Here is a 19,490-nt window from a genome sequence, read left to right on the forward strand (position 1 = left end):
GGAGCTACTGAGAGCCCCTGCCCTGCCTCTCCTCTGGTCGCCTCAGATTTGGGTGCCCTCTGGCGGGCTGTCGTTTCTGTTCTGAAGTGTAGCCAGCTGGGGCTAGTGACGCCACAGCTCCTCCTCCTGCTGTGCAACTAACCTTCATTTCCTGCACTCCTCCGTCAGGGGGTGCTCCTGGTGTACGGCCTGGAGGAAGGAGGCGGTGGGCTTGGGCCTGGGGCCCTGACCTTAGGCCCCCCCCCCTGCCTGGAATGACAGTGCCCAGGCCAGGCTCCCAGAGGCACCTCCACCAGGTAAGGGCTGATATGGACCCGGGGTGGGGGGGGAACGGGACACTGTGGGCTCTGTCACATCCAAGATACCCGTCTCACTCGGTGGACACGTCCCCACGCCTTGATATTAATTTTTTTTTAAATTGAGTGGTCTCTAAAATGGTCTTCACAAAAGTTCAACCATTTCAGAGAAACCAAAGTCCCCTCCCTGGAAGGAATCCTGTCTCCAGTGTGGGGGACCGCTGGACCCCTTTCAGGAGGTGCCTGACTGTGCGGGCTCCACTTAAGACCCCGCTGTGTGGCATGGATGTGTCCACCTCTTTCCTCTGTGACGCTGAGCGGTCTGCGTGGGCCTCTCTGGCCAGTGTGCGCCTTTCCTTGGGAGATACCAGGAGCTGGGTGGCCTGTGTATGTCAAAATGCTTATGTTTAATGTACAAATGCCCCCCCAAAAGCTCAGAGTGGCGGAGGAACTGCCAACACTTGCAGTTATCACACTTATTTTTCAAACCTTAGAAGGGCACGATGGAATTTCAGTATTGTTTATATATTTTTAAATCTTATTTTTCAGTTACAGTTGACATTCGGTATTTTGTTAGTTTCAGGTGTACAGCATAGTGGGTAGACAGGTAATTTAGGTAGGGACCCCCATAAGCCTAGGACGCACCCGGCCCCCCGCGTAGTTGCCACAACGTTATCGACTGTTCCCTGCGCTGTTCTTTACATCCCCTGACTATGTGCTGATGCGGAGGCTGAGCGTCTTTTCAGCCGTTTACCTGGCATTTGTATTACTTTGGAAAAATGCCTGTTTTCACAGTCTGTCCCTTTAACGTCTGTTTCTGCTGTATTTTGTCCTACTGAAGTTTTTCATTTTAAAGTAACCAAATCTATCAGTCTGTTTTCTTTCAGGCATTTGCTTTTTTCTGTCTTGATCTGAGAAGCGTTCCTCTACCTCAAGGATCTATATCTGCAACGATACTTCTAATATCTTTATGCAAGTTTTCCTTGTGCTTAAGCCATTCATTGAGATTATACATTGTGGGTTTTTTTGACCAGCGTAAAGTCAGGGTCTGCGTTCCTCAGTTTGCAAATGAATGTCTCGAAGCGCGTGGGCCGGCCCACCCCTCCCCTCCTCACCTCTGCGTTCCCTTCACACAGGAGCCTCTTTCTCAGTCCTGTTCTGCCTGTTTGTCTGTCCTGTGCCAAGGCCGTAGTGTTTTGATGACAAATGCGAAAATAATTTTGATCTCTTCCTGGCAGTCTTGTTTTCATTTCAAAATTATCTGAGTTATTCTTGTGCCTTTGCTTCTTGATATGCATTTAAAAAAAAAAATACTGTTTTGCCCCGGCCTGTGTTCTGGTGGTTAGAGCGTCGCCCGAGCGCAGGGTTGTGGGTTTAATTCCCGGTCAAGGGCACACACCTGAGCTGCAGGTTCTGCTCGGGGCGCGTGTGGGGAACCAAACCATGTGTCTCTCTCACACCCACGTTTCTCTCTCTCCCCCTCTCCCCCTCTCTCCCTCCATCCCACTCTCCCTAACAGTCAATGGAAAAATATCTTCGGGTGAGGGTTAACAACAACAAAATACTATTTTGAGCAGTTTTAGGTTTACAGAAAACTTGAGCAGAAAGTACAGAGAGTTTCCATATATCCCCCCACACACATGCATAGTTGCCCCTATTATTAATATCTGGCATTAGTGCAGGACATTTGTTATAGCTGATGAGTCAATATTACTAATACACTTAGTAATTAATACATTACTAATACAGTATATATATATCAACACATAATTTACATTCTGGTTCACTCTTGGCATTATACATTCTACTTTGGACAAATGTGTAATGACATGTATCCACCAGTATAGTATCCTACAGAATTGTTTCACTGCCCTAAAAATCCTGTGCTCCACCTAGTCACCCCTCCCTCACCCTAACCCCTGGCAACCACACATCTTTTTACTGTCTTCATAGTTTTGCTTTTTCCAGAATGTCACATGGTTGGAATCATATAGTATGTAGCCTTTTCAGGTGGCATTCTTTCACTTAGCAATACACATTTAAAATTTCTCCATGTCTTTCATAGCTTGAGAGCTCATTTCCTTTTATTGCTGAATAATATTCCATAGAACGGACATATCGCAGTTTGTATATCTACTCATTATTGAAATGAATTTCTGAAACAGCTTTTCAACTTCCTTGAAAAAAAGTTGCTGTCTTTTCGTTGTAGGATTGGTTTGGGGGAGAACTTGTATCTTTTGTCTTAGGTATCCTGTTTCCTCTGGAATGTATAGGTCCCATGGAATAAAATAATAATAATAATATCCATCTATTGAGTGCTTAGCACCGGCTGGGAGGTCAGGGCACTTCCTCACAGCCCCGTTTACTCCTCCAGGCCTCTAGGACTGGGCTTTGCTCATTGCCCCATGATAAAAACCTAACCACTCTTTCCACCTGGGGGGTGAATGTCGTGTATTATCTTGAAAATATTCTGGAAGAGGGGCTGTGTGTAGTTGTGTTTACTGAAGAGAGCACAGTGCAGGATGGCAGTGTGGACAGGTGCAGGAAGGGTGAAGGGATCCAGGGAGGGGCATTGAGGCCCCTGGGGACTGGACACAGCAGTGCTGTACCACCCTCAGATCTCAGAAGGGCACCAGGAGCACATTTCAGATGTACAGGTGCAAAAGCTGTGCGTTAGATCAAGGGCACAGTGCTGTGGCCCAGCAAAGGAGGGCGCAGGAGAGACAAGCCCCACCTCCACCTTCTCCTGGGTGCACCCAGAGACTGAGAACGAAAGCCAGTGATGTCATTCCCAGTGCTCAGCCTCCAGGGAGCACAGAAAAGGGGCCAGAGTGGAGTGGGTCTGGGGGCAGAGAGGTGTCGCAGCCCCCCCCCCCCCGTTCCCCAGCTTTCTAAGGGAGTATGAAAACAGAACTCTCAGCATCAACCACTCACCTAAGCAGTCTGGTTGGCAGCAGAACCTCGTCCGTCATCTTTGCGCTGAGTGTCTAAGCCCAGCCTCTGCGCAGTTATCTCCCACGATCTTGCAGTTCTGGAGCTAAAGTCTTGGGCGTGGAGAGTCACACTCAGAGCGTCTTAGTTCCAAGGTTTCTGCCCCCAGAGCCTCTGTTAACAGCCCCAGACAATGGACTGCAGGGCTGCCCTGCAAGGTGCTATCCTGCGACCCTGTGTCTCCTCCCACACAGCCCCGCGGGTGGAGCGCACTCCCCGGACCCTGCAGGCTCTGCTTCTCCCAAAGGAGATTGCTCTTGTCCTTTTCTGCTTCTATAACATCTGCTCATTTAAAATGTAATCAGCCAGGAGTGTTACCAGATAGAGGACCTGGCTCTGAGTGGGTGTGCCTCGGGCCAGCCCCTGGTGTGTGGGTTCCTGACTTCCTGCGGGAAAGATTTCACACCAGTCCAGTTGATTTTTTTTTAAATTTATCTTTATTGAAAGTATTACAGGTGTCCCATTTTTCCCCCCATGAAGCCCCTCCACCTCTCTCCCAACCCCTCCCCAGACCTTCACCCCATTATTGACTGTGTCCATGGGTTATGCATATATGCATATAACTCCTTTGGTTAATCTCTCCCCCCCACCCCTTTCCCTCTTCCCTCTGAGATATGACTATCTGTTGCATGCGTCAGTGTCTCTGGGTCTATTTTGCTTGTCAGTTTTCAGTTTCTTTTGTTCATTAGCTTCTTCTTAAAGAAGACCCTTCAACATTTCATGTAGTACTGGGCTGGTGGCGATGACCTCCTTTAGCTTTTCCTTGTCTGAGAAGCCCTTTATCTGACCTTCAGTTCTAAATGAGAGCTTTGCTGGGTAGAGTAATCTTGGTTGTAGGTCCTTGCTTTTCATCACTTTGAATATTTCTTGCCACTCCCTTCTGGCCTGCAAGGTTTCTGTTGAGAAATCAGCTGACAGTCATACAGGGGCTCCCTTGTACTAACTGCTTTTCTTTTGCTGCTTTTAAGATTCTCTCTTTGTCTTTAACCTTTGGCATTTTAATCATGATGTGTCTTGGTGTGGGTCCCTTTGGGTTCCTCTTGTTTGGGACTCTGTGCTTCCTGAGTAAGTCCGTGCGCCAGTCCTTGAAGGGGAGCTGTCTGGGACTCCCTCGGCCTCTGAGTCCCTCAGCCACAGCCCCCACATGTTATTACAGCAGAAGCTGTGGGGACGTCTCTTCCCGGCACTGGAACCCTGGGCTAGGAGGCCTGATGTGGGGCTGGGACCCCTTGCTCCTCTGGGAAACCTCCACCGCCGAGATATCCCTCTGGGTTTTAAACCGCTGCACCTGGGGGTGTCCCACGCCAGCATCTCCAGGATTCTGCCCAGATTCCGTCCATATCTCTGCCTCTCCTACTGGTCTCAATGCTTCTTCAGTTCCCTCTTTGTACGACTTCTGTTCAGCTAGATTTCAGGAGGTTCTGAATGGTGGTTGTTCTGCATTTTAGTTGTAATTCTGATGTGGCTGTGGGAGGCGGCGGGTACCCGGTTACCTATGCCACTGTCTTGCCTCTCTTTATTCGAGTCCAGTTGATTTTGAGAGTTTATTAACCCTTTGCGGTCATATTAAATTTGGACATGGGTGTCGTACTGGCCGGCATTAATTTCCATTGAAAGAGCAGTGATACATAACATGCAAGATTATGAAGGATAACCAAGAGAAATTATGAACTGATACATGAATGAATAGAATTAAGATTCGTACGGTTCCTTGCTGTGGTGGCTGAGAGCAGACATACGACCAGAACGGTAAAAAAGCTTTGGTGGCTGAGAGTAGACAAACGACCGCAAAGGGTTAAAGTTGGGGACAGTGAAACAAAGGAAGGACTTAGCATAGACAAATTAACAGGAGATCCCAGGCTGGGCTACTTTGGCTCACTGGGAAGTCAGAGAAAAGGGGCCTTGAGGACAGGTTCAGGGGCTGGGGTAGAGCAGCAATGCCCTGGTCGAGAGTCTCCCTGGGTCCCTTAGAGTTTAGGAGACCCATGCCTGTGGGGGAAGAAGGGGAAGGGAAAGATGCACATTACTAGTCTGTTAATAGTACTATTTACTTTTCATCAGAGCCAGATCATAATGCGCACCCCTCAGTATCTCGCTGGTTCCATCGAGGATATCTTTGCATGAGAATGCACATGAATCTACTCATCATTTGTAATTTATTCTATAATATATAGAGAAGAGAAAACCAAACACCCAAGTCACCACTAGCCCAGGTCAACCCAGCTTCCTCTCACCTTGGAAGTGTCCTTGTGAGACCCTTGAAGGGGCAGCAGTTGCCACTGCTGTATGGTGACCCTCAGGTGATTTCCACTTGGTCATGACTTCCAACTAGGAGATGAGTGTCTTTTCTTTGCCCCATCCCTCCCCTGCATGTGTTTTGGTGGGACACCCAGGGGGCTTCCCATCATACACAGGGATTGGGGGCCTGGGAAGGAGGAGGGGTGCAGAAGAGGGCAGAACACAGAGGGGCCTGATGACTTTCAGATGTGTCACCGGGAGCTGTGGGAAGGGACCAGAAGAGCCCCAGCCTCCCACTTTGGATGAAAACTTTGTGTGCATACTTATTCCTCACCCCTCACCTGGTGACAGATAGCCTAGGCCCAGAGAGGGCAGGACACTTGTCCAAGGTCACACAGTGGGAAGCTGGGCCACAGTTAAGTTAATGGCACAGACCCCTGCCCAGTAGCAGACAGGCCCCTGCACAGAGGGCAGAGCTCCCAGGAAGGAGGGAGCGAAGAAAGGATCTCTGTGGCTCCCGAGCACAGGAGGACCCGAAGGGGAAGCTACCAGTGGGTGGGCCAGGACCTACCTGGGTCTGCTGGGTGTATGTCCTGCAGTCTTCAGCCTCTGACTTTTTGCTGTTCTTGGGGATGACGAATATCCGCGAGGTTTGGCAGCACCTCTGTGTGGGGCGGTGGAAGGGGTACAGGTCTCTGCAGCAGCTCCACTTGGAGTCCTCGGGGTCCAGGGCCACGCTGTTACAGAGTTGCCACTTCTCCATTTTCATCACCAGCACCTCTACTGGGGACAAGACAGCTGAGCAGGAGGCTGGCCGGTAGGGGCGGAGGCCTGCCGTCCCTGCCTTATCTCTCCTGCATGCACCCCTCTTTTCCCCAGCACCCCTATCCGATGCCCTGTTTGCCTCTGTGCCTGTGGCCATCTCCTTCCTCATCCGTCTTCCTTCCAGCCCACGGGTGGCATCCGCACTGATTTCTCAGATCCCCAGTGGGCTCCTGACCTGACCTTGTGAGCAGGGCTACCAACTTCCCACCTTGGGTGCCACCCGGGGCACAGCTGAAGAAGTGAGTACAGCCAGTGGTCCTTCAAAGCGATGCTCAGCCTCACTCAGGTTACCAAATGACAGTGAGATGGCCCTGTCTACCCATGAGACTGCCCAACACGCCTACGTGGATGCTGGCCTGGGAGCTGGAGGGAGAGCAGATTGGATGGAGCAGGCACGAGGACAGCATCTTTTTTTTTTTTTAAAGATTTGTATTTTTTCCCATTTATTATTTATTTATTTCTTGATTTTAGAGAGAGAAACATCAGTGTGAGAGAGAAACATTGATCGGCTAACTTCCACACGCGCCCCAACCAGGGATCAAACCCACCCCACCACCTTTTGGTGTATAGGACCACGCCCCAACCAGCTGAGTCACCCGGCCAGGGCGAGGTCAGGCAAAGCCTGGCCACTGTGGGGGCAGAAGGTGAGCTCCAGAGGCTGGGAGACACTGGTCCCTGCCCCTCCATTCTAGCCTCACTGCGTCAGGAGCTGAATCACCTTCTCCTTTCTCATTCCCATGTTCCTTCCACGCCTCGACCCCTTGCTACACTTACCTGGTCCTTGGGCTCCTACCAGGGCAAAAACTAATATCTCCTCACGTCAGGAGTTTGCTTAGAAATGTAGACAAAGGACTCCTCAGCCAGGTCAGCGTTCAAGCCCTGCCCTTCCCTTCACCTGCTGCGTGGCCTCAGGCAGTGAACTCCACCCCTCTGAGCCACATTTCCCATCCCTAAAAGGGTCTCTTCTGCTTCGTGGGGGTGTCATACAGACTGAGGGCGAGTGTCAGGTGATGGGTGCCAAGTGGGGTTGAAAGAAGGGAATTTTAATAGAAGAGCTCACCAGCTGGGCATGTGGTGGAGGGAGGCCCTTGACTTCAGCTCTTGACTCAGCAGATCGCTCTGCTTCTCCGGAGTTCCCAGCAAATGCCCCATTTCTGCTCCCTCCAGGGAGGTGCTCCCCACCCACACCCACACCCACACCCACATTCACCGTGAGGAGATGGCATGGGGAGATAGGGGATTCTCACAGGGGCTAGCCCCCCAGGACCCCGGGGGTGGGAGATGGAGAGCAGGAGCACAGAGGTGAAAGTTGCGCCCCTCACTGCTGGAAGCCATGCTGGAGGGGCCAGACCTCCCTGCCCCCCATACCCATGCTCACCTTTGGAGTGAAGAGGCCTTCCGTGCACCAGTTCGAACAGCAAGAGGCAGAGAACTGCAGGGGAGAGAGGTGTGAGGATTGGGGTCCCCGCTGGAGGAGGTGGGTGGTGGGAGGCCCGTACCTGAGTACATACGGAGTCTGGACTTCCCATTGGTACCGGCCCCGGGCCCTCGCCTGGATCTGGCTGCCCCTGGTTGGCACATCTTATGGAGAACACAGCACCTCGGGAAGACTGTATTAATACCTTGTGTTATGCTAATGAGGTGACAACTGAGAGCTTGTGATCGCCATTAGAAATACCTAAGGGACTGCTGGCCCCTGTGGGAGGAAGGGCTGTGGCATATTTTATAAACTGGCCAATCATTTAATCACTGGGGCGTTTTTTTATAAACTTAGTCACTATCTTGTTGGCTAGCACATTGACAGTGACTTGACAAACTGAGTCACTCCCTGTGGGCAAGCACATTCCAAGTTTCAAAATACAAAGTGATTTATATTTTCTTTTGTTTTATATTAGTAGGTGAGAGAACAAATTTATTCAAATCAACTATTTTTTTTAAAAAAAAATATGCCTTTATTGATTTCAGAGAGAGGAAGGGAGAGGGAGAGAGAGAGAGAAACGTCAGTGATGAGAGTCACTGATCGGCTGCCTCCTGCACACCCCCTGCTGGGGATCGAGCCCACAACCCGGGCATGTGCCCTGACCGGGAATCGAACCCAGATCGCCTGGATCCTAGGTCGATGCTCAACCACTGAGCCACGCTGGCCGGGCTCAAATAAAATATTTTAAATGATAGGGCTGAAAATGTGGAGGGAAAAATAAAGAAGGAGCTGAAAAAGCGGGGGGGGGGGGGGGAGTAGGAGATGATAAAAAATAATTGCCCTGTAAAAAGTAATAAATAATTACCCTTTTAATATGAGCCATTTTATTTATTTTTAATCTTCACCCGAGGATATGTTTATGTATTTTATTTCATTATTATTATTTTTAATCCTCACCTGAGGATATTTTTTCCATTGCTTTTCAGAGGGTGGAAGGGAGAGAGAGACAGACAGACATCAATGTAAGAGAGACACATCGATCGGATGCCTCCCACACATGCCCTGACCCAAGCCTGGGATCGAGCCTGCAACCGAGGTTCGTGCCTTAGGCTGGAATTGAACCCGGGACCCTTCAGTCCGCGCGGGCTGATGCTCTAACCACTGATCCAAACCAGCCAGGGCTATGTTTATTGATCCAAACCGACCAGGGCTATGCTTATTGATCCAAACCGACCAGGGCTATGCTTATTGATTTTTGAGAGAGGAAGGGAGAGAGAAACATCCATCAGTTGCCTCCCATATGATCCCCAACCGGAGATAGAACCCGAAACCTTTTTGGTGTGCAGAATGACGCTCCAACCAACTGAGCCACTTGGCCAGGGCTAATATAAGCTATTTAGATGCGTCCCCTCAAAAGCTCGGAAGGCTTCGAGTGGCCTGCGCTTAGTGGATACTTGAGAATAGAACAGGTAGACTACAACCTGTAACCCACGTGCTACCTACAACCTACTGTCTACCCTGGGTATTAGCCCTAGACGGAGATGAGAAAACTGGTGAATCAGTCTACTGCCCTGGCCGGGTGGCCCGGTTGGGGCATCGTCCCATGTACCAAAGGGCTGCCGGGTGCATTCCTGGTCAGGGCACATGCTCAGGTTGCAGGTTCGATCCCAGGTTGGGGTGCGTGTGTACATGTGGGAGGCAACTGATCAGTGTTTCTCTCTCCCTCTCCCTCTCCCTTCCTCTCTCTTTAGAATCAATGAAAACATATCCTCAGGTGAAGATTTTTTAAAAGTCTATTAATGGGGTTTTTTTTTAGGGGGATATGATTTTCTGTTGAAAGCAGTTTAAAAGAAAGTTGACCTTGGTAACTTTTAAAAGGGAAATATTGTAAAACTCTGGCCTCCAGATTTCTCTGTACTTCACCAAATTTCAGGTATTTGAATTTCGTGACAATTCAAAAGGGATAACTTTTTTCACTTAGTGGATAATTGAGAATCTGTTTGAGAACCACGAGAACCACCAGAGGGTGGTTCTGGCTACATTCAGGAATCACAATCACACATGAACTTTTAGTCAGTAGCAGCAAAACCCTCCCCTGCTTCAGGGGGGAGATGGAGATGAGGTCCCTTTGGCAGCTTTCTCAGGTGACAGAGCCACGATACCCTCTGATTTCCATGGAAAAAGGGTAGAAGCTCCCTGCTCCCTCCTAGACCTCACCCTCTCTGTATCTCTTATAATTAAACTGCAATAATGTTATAGTAGCATTACGGTTACAGAACCAGTGACTAATACTGTCACCTCATACTGGTTGGGTGAGCTGGTAGAAAGAAGTTACTGGAGTATTTGGGCCAGATAACAGGACTTCGTTTGTGGGGCTGTTATGACAACAACATAAATATAGGAAATACTCAAATCAGGTAGCCAGGTGCCTGTTCAGTGTATATGTTGCAAAATGTTGCATTCTGTCATCATGGGCAAAGGCTGCATTGTCATCCTGGGCCATCTGAAGCAGAAAAACCCAGTGGTTTTCTCATAAAAGGGACCAATCCGATGCACACGCTTCTTGACCAGCCCCTGCCCTTGCCTCCTGCCTTAGAAGGAGATGAGAAATACTCAGAGGGACAGCAGGCATCTTTATGCCTGAGACTGAACCCCCATAATAAGGAAGGCAACTCTGAGAGAGAAGGAGCCTGTGTCCCCGGTGACATCGTGTGGCCACTCTGGAAGCCCTGGCCGCTGGCGTCCCTGGGTTTGTGGTAGAAGAGTAGCCCCTATTTGGGGAAGGCATGAGAGTCTCCAGTTTCTGTTACACGCCGTGCCTGGCCGAGGGCAATAGCACATTCCCAAGCCAAGACAGAGGTGTAGATTTTGGAAAACAGAACACTTCACAAATACAAGTGTAAATTCCCGAGGTCGCTGCTGTTTGGTGGGGTCTCACTTGGACTCAGCAGGGGGCCTCTGTCACCAGCCTGTGACCCCTGCTTACAACAGCACTTGCCAGTTTCAACAGGAGAGACTTCAAGACGCTGGTGTTTTGTTCTGTTTGCTTAACAGCCTGTGGAGGGTCCTGGCAGGGTAGTGAGTTGCTTAGAGCATCGTCCTGATATGCCAAGGATGCATAAATAAGCGGAACAACAAGTTGTTTCTCTCTCTCTCTAAAAATCAATTGGGGAAAAAAAGGTGCTAAACAGCTTTATTGAGGCATAATCTACACACCATAAAATTCATCCATTTTAAGTGGCCCATTTCATTATTTTTAGCAGATTTATATAGTTGTGCAACCACCACAATCTAACTTTAGAGCATTTCCAGAAGAGGGGTCCTGGCAGCGGCTGCCTCGGCCTGGTTCCGACCTCATGTGCACACAGGAGACTGCCCTTCTCAGACCCCTTGCAGTTGAGAATGTCATGTGATTAGTAGCCTATATCCAAATAAAACTGACTGATTGCCCTGGCCCGTGTGCGCAGTGGTTAGAGCGTCAGCCTGCACCCCAAAGTGTCGCTGGTTTGATTCCTGGTCAAGGGCATGCACCTGAGCTTCTGGTTCGCTCCCTGCCCTGGGTGGGTCTGGGCACATGTGGGAGGAAACCATTCGATGTGTCTCTCTCATGCCAATGTTTCTCCCCGCCCTGTCTCTCCCTGTCCCCTTCCTCCCTCCCTCCCACTCTCACTCTAAAGCAATGGGAAAAATATCCTCATGTGAGTGTTAACAAAAAAAAAACCCATGGACTGATCTACCCTGGACCTGAGATTGCTTCACACTAATTACAGGTTCAGCTGCCATTGCGGAGATGTGGAGGAGGCAGTGCCTTTGAGGATCACGTTTCATGGACAGGATGAACTGATAGCAGCAAGACAATAGCTGTGGTTCACAAAGAGGCCTGTTTAACCCACACACCCGCTGACATATGGCGACTGATTGTAAGCCCCGTCTCCCGAGGTGATCAGCTCTACATTCCCCAAAGTGTTTTATCTGGTCTACAGAGCCAATCTCTTAAGATCTTTTCCCAGTTTAAGACCGTATCATAAAATTTTATGTAAGCTCAACCCTCATGAAGCAACAGTTCAGAATTCCTTTGCCAAGGTGTCCAATCTTGGATGCTCACAAGTTGTATCTTAAGTAGAGAGGTGGTTATTAAAGGATCCAGAGAGCATAGTTATCCATTCATGTATGCCAAGCAATCTGTTAGGTTGGGAGGAAATAAAAATAAATAAAATCTGGGTCTCTGACCTATAGGAGCTCACAATCTGTTATGAGACAGACAAGAAAGAAAGAAAAAAGAGCCCTGGCTGGTGTGGCGCAGTGGTTAGAGTGTCGGTCCGAACACCAAATCGTCTCTGGTTTGATTCCTGGTCAAGGGCACATATCTGGGTTGCAGGTTCGAATGCCAGCCCCAGTTGGTAGGGGCACATGCAGGAGGCAACCGGTCGATGTGTCTCTCTCACATTGAGCCAGTCAACCCTGGGTCGGTAATTCCACTAGTGGGCCTCACCCAGTACCGACGAGGTGCTGCCGGCTTCGCTTGGGAACATACGCTTCTATCGGATGGATTCCGTAACTTAGGATTTGTTGTGATTACGTCTGTGAAGGGGCCTTTGGATTTGAGGCCTGCGGGAAGGTGGAGGACCTGGATCTGCTTGCGTTTGGCCCCAGATGCTGACACCCTGGGAGAGATGGAGCAGAGCAGGAGAGACAGCAGTTTGCTGGCTGGGGACAGGGGAGGAGGGCTATGGTGGGGCCAGTTCCCAACTTCCGCACCCCGACACCTGCCACCTGCCGCTATGTGGCAGGGTTGGTGGGCCCCTAGCGCTCATTCCGCCCTTAGGCCATTTTTATTTCTTATTTTGGTGAAACGCCTATTCAAACCTTCTGCTCGTTTTAATTGGCTTATTTATCTTTTTATTGTTGAGTTTTAAGAGTTCTTTATATGTTGTAAATACAAGTCCTCTATCAGATATATGATTTGCAAATATTTTCTCCCAGTCTGTTGCTTGCCATCTCACTTTCTTAATGGCGTTGAGGCAGGATAGTAACAAGCTAGGAAAATTCCTTGGCAAGTGGAATGGGGGAACAGACAGATAGCTGAACAAACTGGCCAAGCAATTTACAGCCAGATACAGGAGTTCATCTCCCTAGAGGTACCACCGAGGCCTAAGTTGTATGTTAGCTCCAGGGCCAGAAAAGCAGCAAAACCAGTTGGACATGCTAGGACCAGCTGCAATGACTAATGACCAAGCAGTGGAGACCCTGACCCAGAAAGGGCACACCTGGAATAGCTGAGTATTCTATTGAGATCCTCCCAGAGACCTCCCCTAGGTTTCCTGCCTGCAAAAGAGAGAGAAAAGCCTCAAGACAAAGGACCCAGTGCTTGCTCTGAGCCTTCTCTTCCCCCTCTTCTTCCCTCAGGCATGCATCTCCTAAACTCTAGGGGTCCCCACAGACTTGCCCAGGGGGTCAGGGAGCAAGAGCAGCTGGTCCCAGGCTAACCCCCTGAACCTGCCTGCAAAGGCCTCCTTTTCTCTGACTCCAGTGAGCTGACAGCAGCTCCACCTCGGCTCTCTCCTGTTGCTGCTTCTATCCTAAGCCCTTCCTTGGAACAGAAATCTCTTTGGATAATAAGCTTGCTGAAGGGTTGAAACTGACTCTTGATACCATCAGAGTGGGAAATTGAAGGCCTCCTATAAACGGGATTGTTTTATCGGTGGAAATGGGGTTCTTCTGGAATAAGAATTTCCGGAGGCCCCCATGGGAGGGTGAGGTATTGTAGAAAGCTTCATTTCTGTGGAATCAAACCCCTGAGTTTCCAAGGTCCCATTTTCCCTTCCTCTCCCAAAGGAAGAAGTGTAGCTGTGGCTTCAGCAGAGCTAGAATCAGAACCAGCATCCACAGTTTTCGCTCCATGTTGGAGCAATGTCCAGTCCAGCATCAGGCTTGCTCAGTTTGTGTTCCCAGTTGCAGTCCATCAGTCCATTGCATGTGGGGTCCTCATGGCCACATGGCTATGGAGGAAACATGGACAGGAGCAAAGTCAAAGGAACCAGAGAGCCAAGAGCAAGCCAAGAGAGCATGAACTCCTTTGTTTGGGAGTTTATGTATCCCTAAATTTTCTCAGGCTTGCAATGACCCTGCCCTCTCCAGCCAATGATCTCTCCTCCCAGTTTTGACTGACAGGCACCCTCCCTGAGTCACCCCAACTTTACTGTGCATGCACCCATCTCCCCTATGTTGGACTCCTTCCCCCAGTGATCTGCAGGGAGTGGGCTGGTGGTTCCCTGGGGAGTGCAAAGTTGCAGCTTCCTGGTGAAGCTGTCCAAATGGCATGCCTATAATGTCTGGCCTTCCTTGTGCTCCTTTCCTATTAATAACTAGCTAATTAGAGTTGTATCAGTTTCAGTCTTGGCAACAATTTTGACAGAGGTCATTCTTGCCCAAGCATCTATGGCTGGGCTGTGTTAGCCTTTGAAGGTTGACTTGCTGGCTATCAGATGAGTTTTGACACAGCCAAGTCCAAACTGTCAGAATAGTTTTGCCCTGGGTTACAGGGCTACACACTTCCAGTTGCACACTCATGTGAATGATGGTCCTGAGTTTGGAGGCTCTGTCTACCAGAAAGTTAATGAGAAGATTGAAAAGTCAATAAACCTTCTTGGACAGCTGACAGTAACAACACCCATTTTGGTATTGTTGCTAAATACAAGTTGGGTTGTAGAACTTCTTTATCTGCTAAGTTAATAATGCCACCCTGATTGGATAGATTCTTCACCCAGGAGTCAATCTGAGCCTGTCAGCTTTAAACAATGGAAAGAACTTCAATGCAAGAGGTCACAAGGTTGGGTTGGGGTTTGAGCTAGAAGCTTAATGCAATTTTGAATAAAGCATCCAGTTTCTCCCTGGAGGTGAAGAAAAATGAACCCACTATGTTTTGGCCTTAAAATTCTTCTCTGAAATTTCAAAAGTGTGAACTTTTTATTCTTCCAAAGAATTGTAATCCTCCCCACACTGAAGTCTAGAGACCTTAAGTCCATCCTAAAAGAGGTGCCTGAAGGCATGCCTGGAAGTTGTCACGTGTGTGCCGCATTTCAGTCCAGTTCCATAGTATTATTTTACATGTGTTCCTCAGCGACAATGTAGTGTCATGTTATAAATTATAAAGGAAATAACCTGATCTTCCAGTTTGTACATCACATCCTGCATGGCCCACACCACTTTTTCATGACCTTTTAATATATTGGTCTCTGTGCTGTAGTGGAATCTTTGGTTTTGCATCAGAGTAAAGTAAAACAAACCCATCACATTTGAACATAATTTTTTTTTTAAAGACCTCACTAAAGAGGGATACCATGTTCATGGATGGGAAGATTCAATATTGTAAAGATGTCAGATCTTACTAAACTGATTTATAGATTCAGGTAACCTTGTCCTGGCCAGTGTGGGTCAGTTGGTTGGGGCATTGTTTCATACACCATTAGGTGGCAGGTTTGATTCCCAGTCAGGGCACATACCCAGGTTTCGGGTTTGATCCCCAGTCAGGGCACTTGCAGGAAGCAATAGATGAATGTTTTTCTCTCTCTAAAATCAATTTCTAAAAAAACAAAAAAAACAGGAGAGAAAAGTCTAGAGGCCTGAAGGATCAGTGCAGGGCAGTGTTCCAGACTAGGAAGTGTTCCGGAAGAGTATAACAGGGAAATGGAAGGAGGAAATGCGTAACATGCAAAGTTAGGGGGTCATCAAGACCTTGAATTTCAATAGTTTGGTAGAAGGACTCACGGGACTCACTGATTGTTCCACTCCTTGTTACAGATGAATGCAGAGAGAGGATACAGATTAAAATCAGCCCCAGGAAGAGGTGCATGGGGCAGAATCTGGGAGATCTGCAGTTGTCCCAGTGGAACTGGGGACAGCACTGACTTCTCCCAGCAACAATGAGTGACAGATGCGTGGAATATTGCCAACCAGGGAAGCTCGCCCAAGCCATGTTCTCCAGGGTTTTTCACGGGGATGCATAGCATAGTCAAGGTTTACAAACCATGGGGCCGACCTTAGTTTTAGCCCCTCTGGAGGTTGAGCTGACACCATGTGGTCCAAAGCCCTCCCCATAAATCGTATTGCTGGTGTGCACTGTCTGGCCCTGTCTACGGCCCCAAGTAAACAAAGACACTCTTATCAGGCAGGACATTCCAGGGACTTAAAGACTTCCTCTCAGGACCCAAGGGCAAAGGCCAGAACCCTATTTATAGGATAAGGTTAACCCTTTACCACACAGACAAGAAAAATTCCCAGGACTAAAGAGAGAAACAAGGATCCGATAGGAAAGTATAAAATAATGGAAATGAGAAACTCATTCATAAACCCACCTGGTGCAATGTCAGTGCCACAGGGGTGACAAAAAGCCCCTCCGCCCATGACAATAATGGAGCCAGGCCTCCAAAGGGCTGAGGAATTTTGCACCTGTAGTTCTGGGCATGGACACTATCATCTAGTCTGGTGTGAAAGTGAACAAAGAACAGTAAACTTATACCTCAGAAAGGCATCTTGACAATGTAAAAATAATAGCACAGCAGACAGATAGACCATAGGAGGTGGAGGGCAGAGGAGAGTAGAGGGTAGGGGGGAGCAGTTAATGTATGTACAGGTGCACATGTCAGGAATTTGAGGCAATAGGCATGTTATTTAGAATTACAAAGGTTACCAACAAATAGTAGCAAATAAAATAAAAATCACTTGAAAAACTTGGGAGGGGAAGGAAGGGACATAGAATATGTGTTAGGCCCTGACTGGGTAGCTCAGTTGGTCAGTACACCCAGATTGTGGGTTCAATCCCCAGTCAGGGCACATACAGAATCAACCAATGATGTATAAGTAAGTGGAACAAATCAATGTTTCTCTCGCTATTTCCCCTTCCTCTCTTTAAATCAATCAATCAATTTTTAAAAAAATTTTTGTTTTAGAATACCTGTTAAATTCACACAAGTAGCAGTGGAAAGTCAAGTCATAATGTTTTTTGTTGTTGTTGTTTTACAAAGAAACACTTTATCAGATTTATTGGGGTGACAAGTTAATAAGGACATATAGGTTTCAAGTGTGGGTTTCTATGTTACAAGATCTGTATATTGCTCTGTGCGTTATGTTTTTAACTCAATTTAGTAAATCAAGAAATAGAGGTGTAAGTGTGTAACTTGGCATCATAGGGTTAATTTGGAAGAAATAAATGCAGAAAAGATAAGTGGTTCAGGGGTAGGACGAAAGCAAGAGGTGGGAAGATGGATCCCTTTCCCACATGCCCCTTTCCATGGAGGCTAAATAATCTCCCCAGGTGCGCATGTTACTCTTCTAACTGAAAGGAAGGCAATTGGATCAGCGCGGGTGCTGGGAGGATGGCTGGGAGGGGAAGCAGAACATGCTTCCAGGGTTTCCTCGCTTAATGAGTGCGTCGCAGCAGTTCATGTATGGGTGGGTGAATATTAGCATTACTGGAGTGCGTGAGGTTTCAGCCCCAGCTCTACGGTTATGTGACATTTATAAACGACGACAGTGCTGATAACCCTTAGCCACGTGAGTAAGGTAAAGAAATCTTCGTTAGAGCTGCATCGCTCAAGCCCTGAGCTGCTTCCAAAACCCCAAAACACACTTCAAGCGCCAACTGTCAGCTCGGCTTCTGGGGAGGCGGGATGGAGCTTGTGTGGCCCTGACCTGGGGACCAGGGGGGGACAAGAGAGGGCAGAATTTACCCCTGCTCTGGGCTGTGACCGCCACAGAGGCGGACCCCTCCTCCGAACTCAGAACCTCCCCTCCAGCGCAGCATTTCTCATTCTCAGCTGCTCGCCAGAATCTTCTGGACGCTTTCAAAAGACGCCCCCGGGCCGCCCAGACCAAAAAACTAACTCAGCTCTCAGCGGAGGCCGGGGCGCGCGGGCCTTCTTTGGGGCGCTCACGCCCCAGCCCGCGATTCCGGCTGCCTTTCCCCAGGGCTCCCGACGGGCCTCCGGGAGTCGCGGAGCGGAGCTGGCAGGGGGCGCCCAGCGAAGGATGCCTGACCCCTGTCTCCCCCGCAGTGTACCACTGGGCGGAGATGCGGGCCAAGATGCGCCTCATGGGCTTCAAGGCCGAAGCCGTCAAGCCGCTGAACGAGGAGGCGGCGGCGGAGCTGGGCGCCGAGCTGCTGGGCGAGGCCACCATCTTCGCGGTGGCCTGCAGCTGCCTGGTGCTGGAGTACCGGCGCCAGAAGACCAACGAGCGCCGCGACGACCGGCAGCGGCGCGCCGCCTGGGGCGCGATGCGGGCCGAGCTGGCCGAGCTGGCGCTGGGCCTGGAGGCGCTGCGGGCGCAGGTGCAGGCGGCCCCGCGGCCGGGCGACCTGGAGGAGCTGCGGGCGGAGATACACGGGGTGCGCGCCCTGCTCTGCGCCCCGGGCGGGGGCGAGCCGTCCGCGCCCCGGGCAGAGCCCACGCCCGAGGAATAGGAGGTCGCAGGACCCGTCTTGGACGTGACTTCTCCGACGTGGCCTTCTGCCCGCCCCACCCCTTCCTGAAGCGGTCCAGCTGACACCACCCGGGCTCTGTAGGAGCAGAACGGGTCCCAGCCTGGGCTGAGCCAACCAGGCTTTCGGTCACTCGTCCTACCAGATGGGCCAGCACCAGAGACCGAGCTAACTCACCCTGTCACTCGCCTCCACCAGCCCGAGGGGCGATCCTCTCCCACTACACGGGAACCCTGCTTCTTTTTGGACCATTGTAATGAAAATGCAGAAACCTCGGTCTACCTCACCTTCTTTTTAGGGGGAGAAGGGGATGGTGGTGGTGAGAAATAGAAGGATGGCTCTTGGAAAGCTTTAGCTCCAGTAAGTCCCCCTGTGGCGCCTGACTTTAGCCCACCCTTGGTACCTCTATGGGGCCCTCCCCTCCTTAAGTGGCTCATTCCAACAGAACCGCTCTTAAGGCTGCGCGGGGTCCTCCAGGCAGTTCTAGCGGACCCCCTTCCCCCACTTCTGTGATCTCTTCCAGCAGGACATGGCTCTTTGGGTTGGAAAAATTGGTGCTGCCTGGGGCTGGGCAATTCTGTTTCCACCCAAGCCACCTGTTTCCCAGTAGTTCTGGACCTCCTGCCATCCTGACCCACCATCCTCGCCTGCTGGCCCTTCGTAGGGACCCACCTGTTCTCCATGAGTCATAGCCGTCTTCCATCTGAGCCTGAACTTGGGAGTACTCAGGGGTTCCCCCATCCTTCCTGTCTTTGGACTGGTCCCCCAGTCTCCCTTCAACCTCCTTCATGCAAAGGCTTCCTCCATGAGGCCAGTGGCCCCTCAGTCCTAAGTTCCCCACCCCCATCCAAAGGGAATACCCCACATGGCAGTGTTACCTACCTAACCTACCCCCCCCCCCAACCCAATGAACCACTGCAGGGTGTGTGTGTGAGCTCTGTGGCTTCTGAATTCTATTTTTTTAAGACTATAAATGTTTTATAAGTAAAGGAGCTCTGAGGTAAAGGAGTCATCTTAATGTGTCTGAGAACCATGGTGTATGTCTGTAAAATGGGGTGCAAGTGTCATTAAAATTAGGAGAGAAGCCAGGAGGGCTCTGATGGGAAGGCGGCAGAGAATTATTCTGAGTCTTTTCCCAGATGGGGAAACCGAGGTCTAGGGGAAGCAAAGGGACTTGCCCCAGGCCATGCAGTCTATGCGGGACAGCCCCTGGCTTTCTCTAGGATGGTGAATTGGTTGGCAC

The 19,490-nt window shown here is 49.8% G+C and overlaps 1 protein-coding gene, 1 long non-coding RNA gene and 1 pseudogene across 3 annotated transcripts in view; 2 read left to right on the forward strand and 1 right to left on the reverse strand.

The window, feature by feature from the left end:
- Positions 1-18,509, forward strand: part of OPA3 (outer mitochondrial membrane lipid metabolism regulator OPA3) — a 42,143-nt gene extending 23,634 nt beyond the window's left edge. The window contains exon 2 of the mRNA XM_081119466.1: positions 17,823-18,509. Coding sequence (XP_080975592.1) covers positions 17,823-18,229 — 407 coding nt within the window. The 3' untranslated portion in view covers positions 18,230-18,509. The remainder of the gene's footprint in view (positions 1-17,822) is intronic.
- Positions 6,154-7,911, reverse strand: LOC308548251. The gene is made up of 3 exons (XR_013997589.1): positions 7,850-7,911; positions 7,729-7,782; positions 6,154-6,305 (listed from the first exon to the last, which is right to left on the reverse strand). It is a non-coding gene; the product is annotated as an uncharacterized lncRNA (long non-coding RNA).
- On the forward strand, positions 12,500-14,629 carry LOC308547959 (non-selective voltage-gated ion channel VDAC3 pseudogene; annotated as a pseudogene). Its single transcript has 3 exons — positions 12,500-12,565; positions 13,355-13,471; positions 14,165-14,629. The product of its transcript is annotated as a non-selective voltage-gated ion channel VDAC3 pseudogene (transcript).
- Positions 18,510-19,490: the final 981 nt, after the last annotated feature.

Source organism: Miniopterus schreibersii (genome assembly GCF_964146895.1).
Source record: "Miniopterus schreibersii genome assembly, chromosome: 18".
Lineage (NCBI taxonomy): Eukaryota > Metazoa > Chordata > Mammalia > Chiroptera > Miniopteridae > Miniopterus > Miniopterus schreibersii.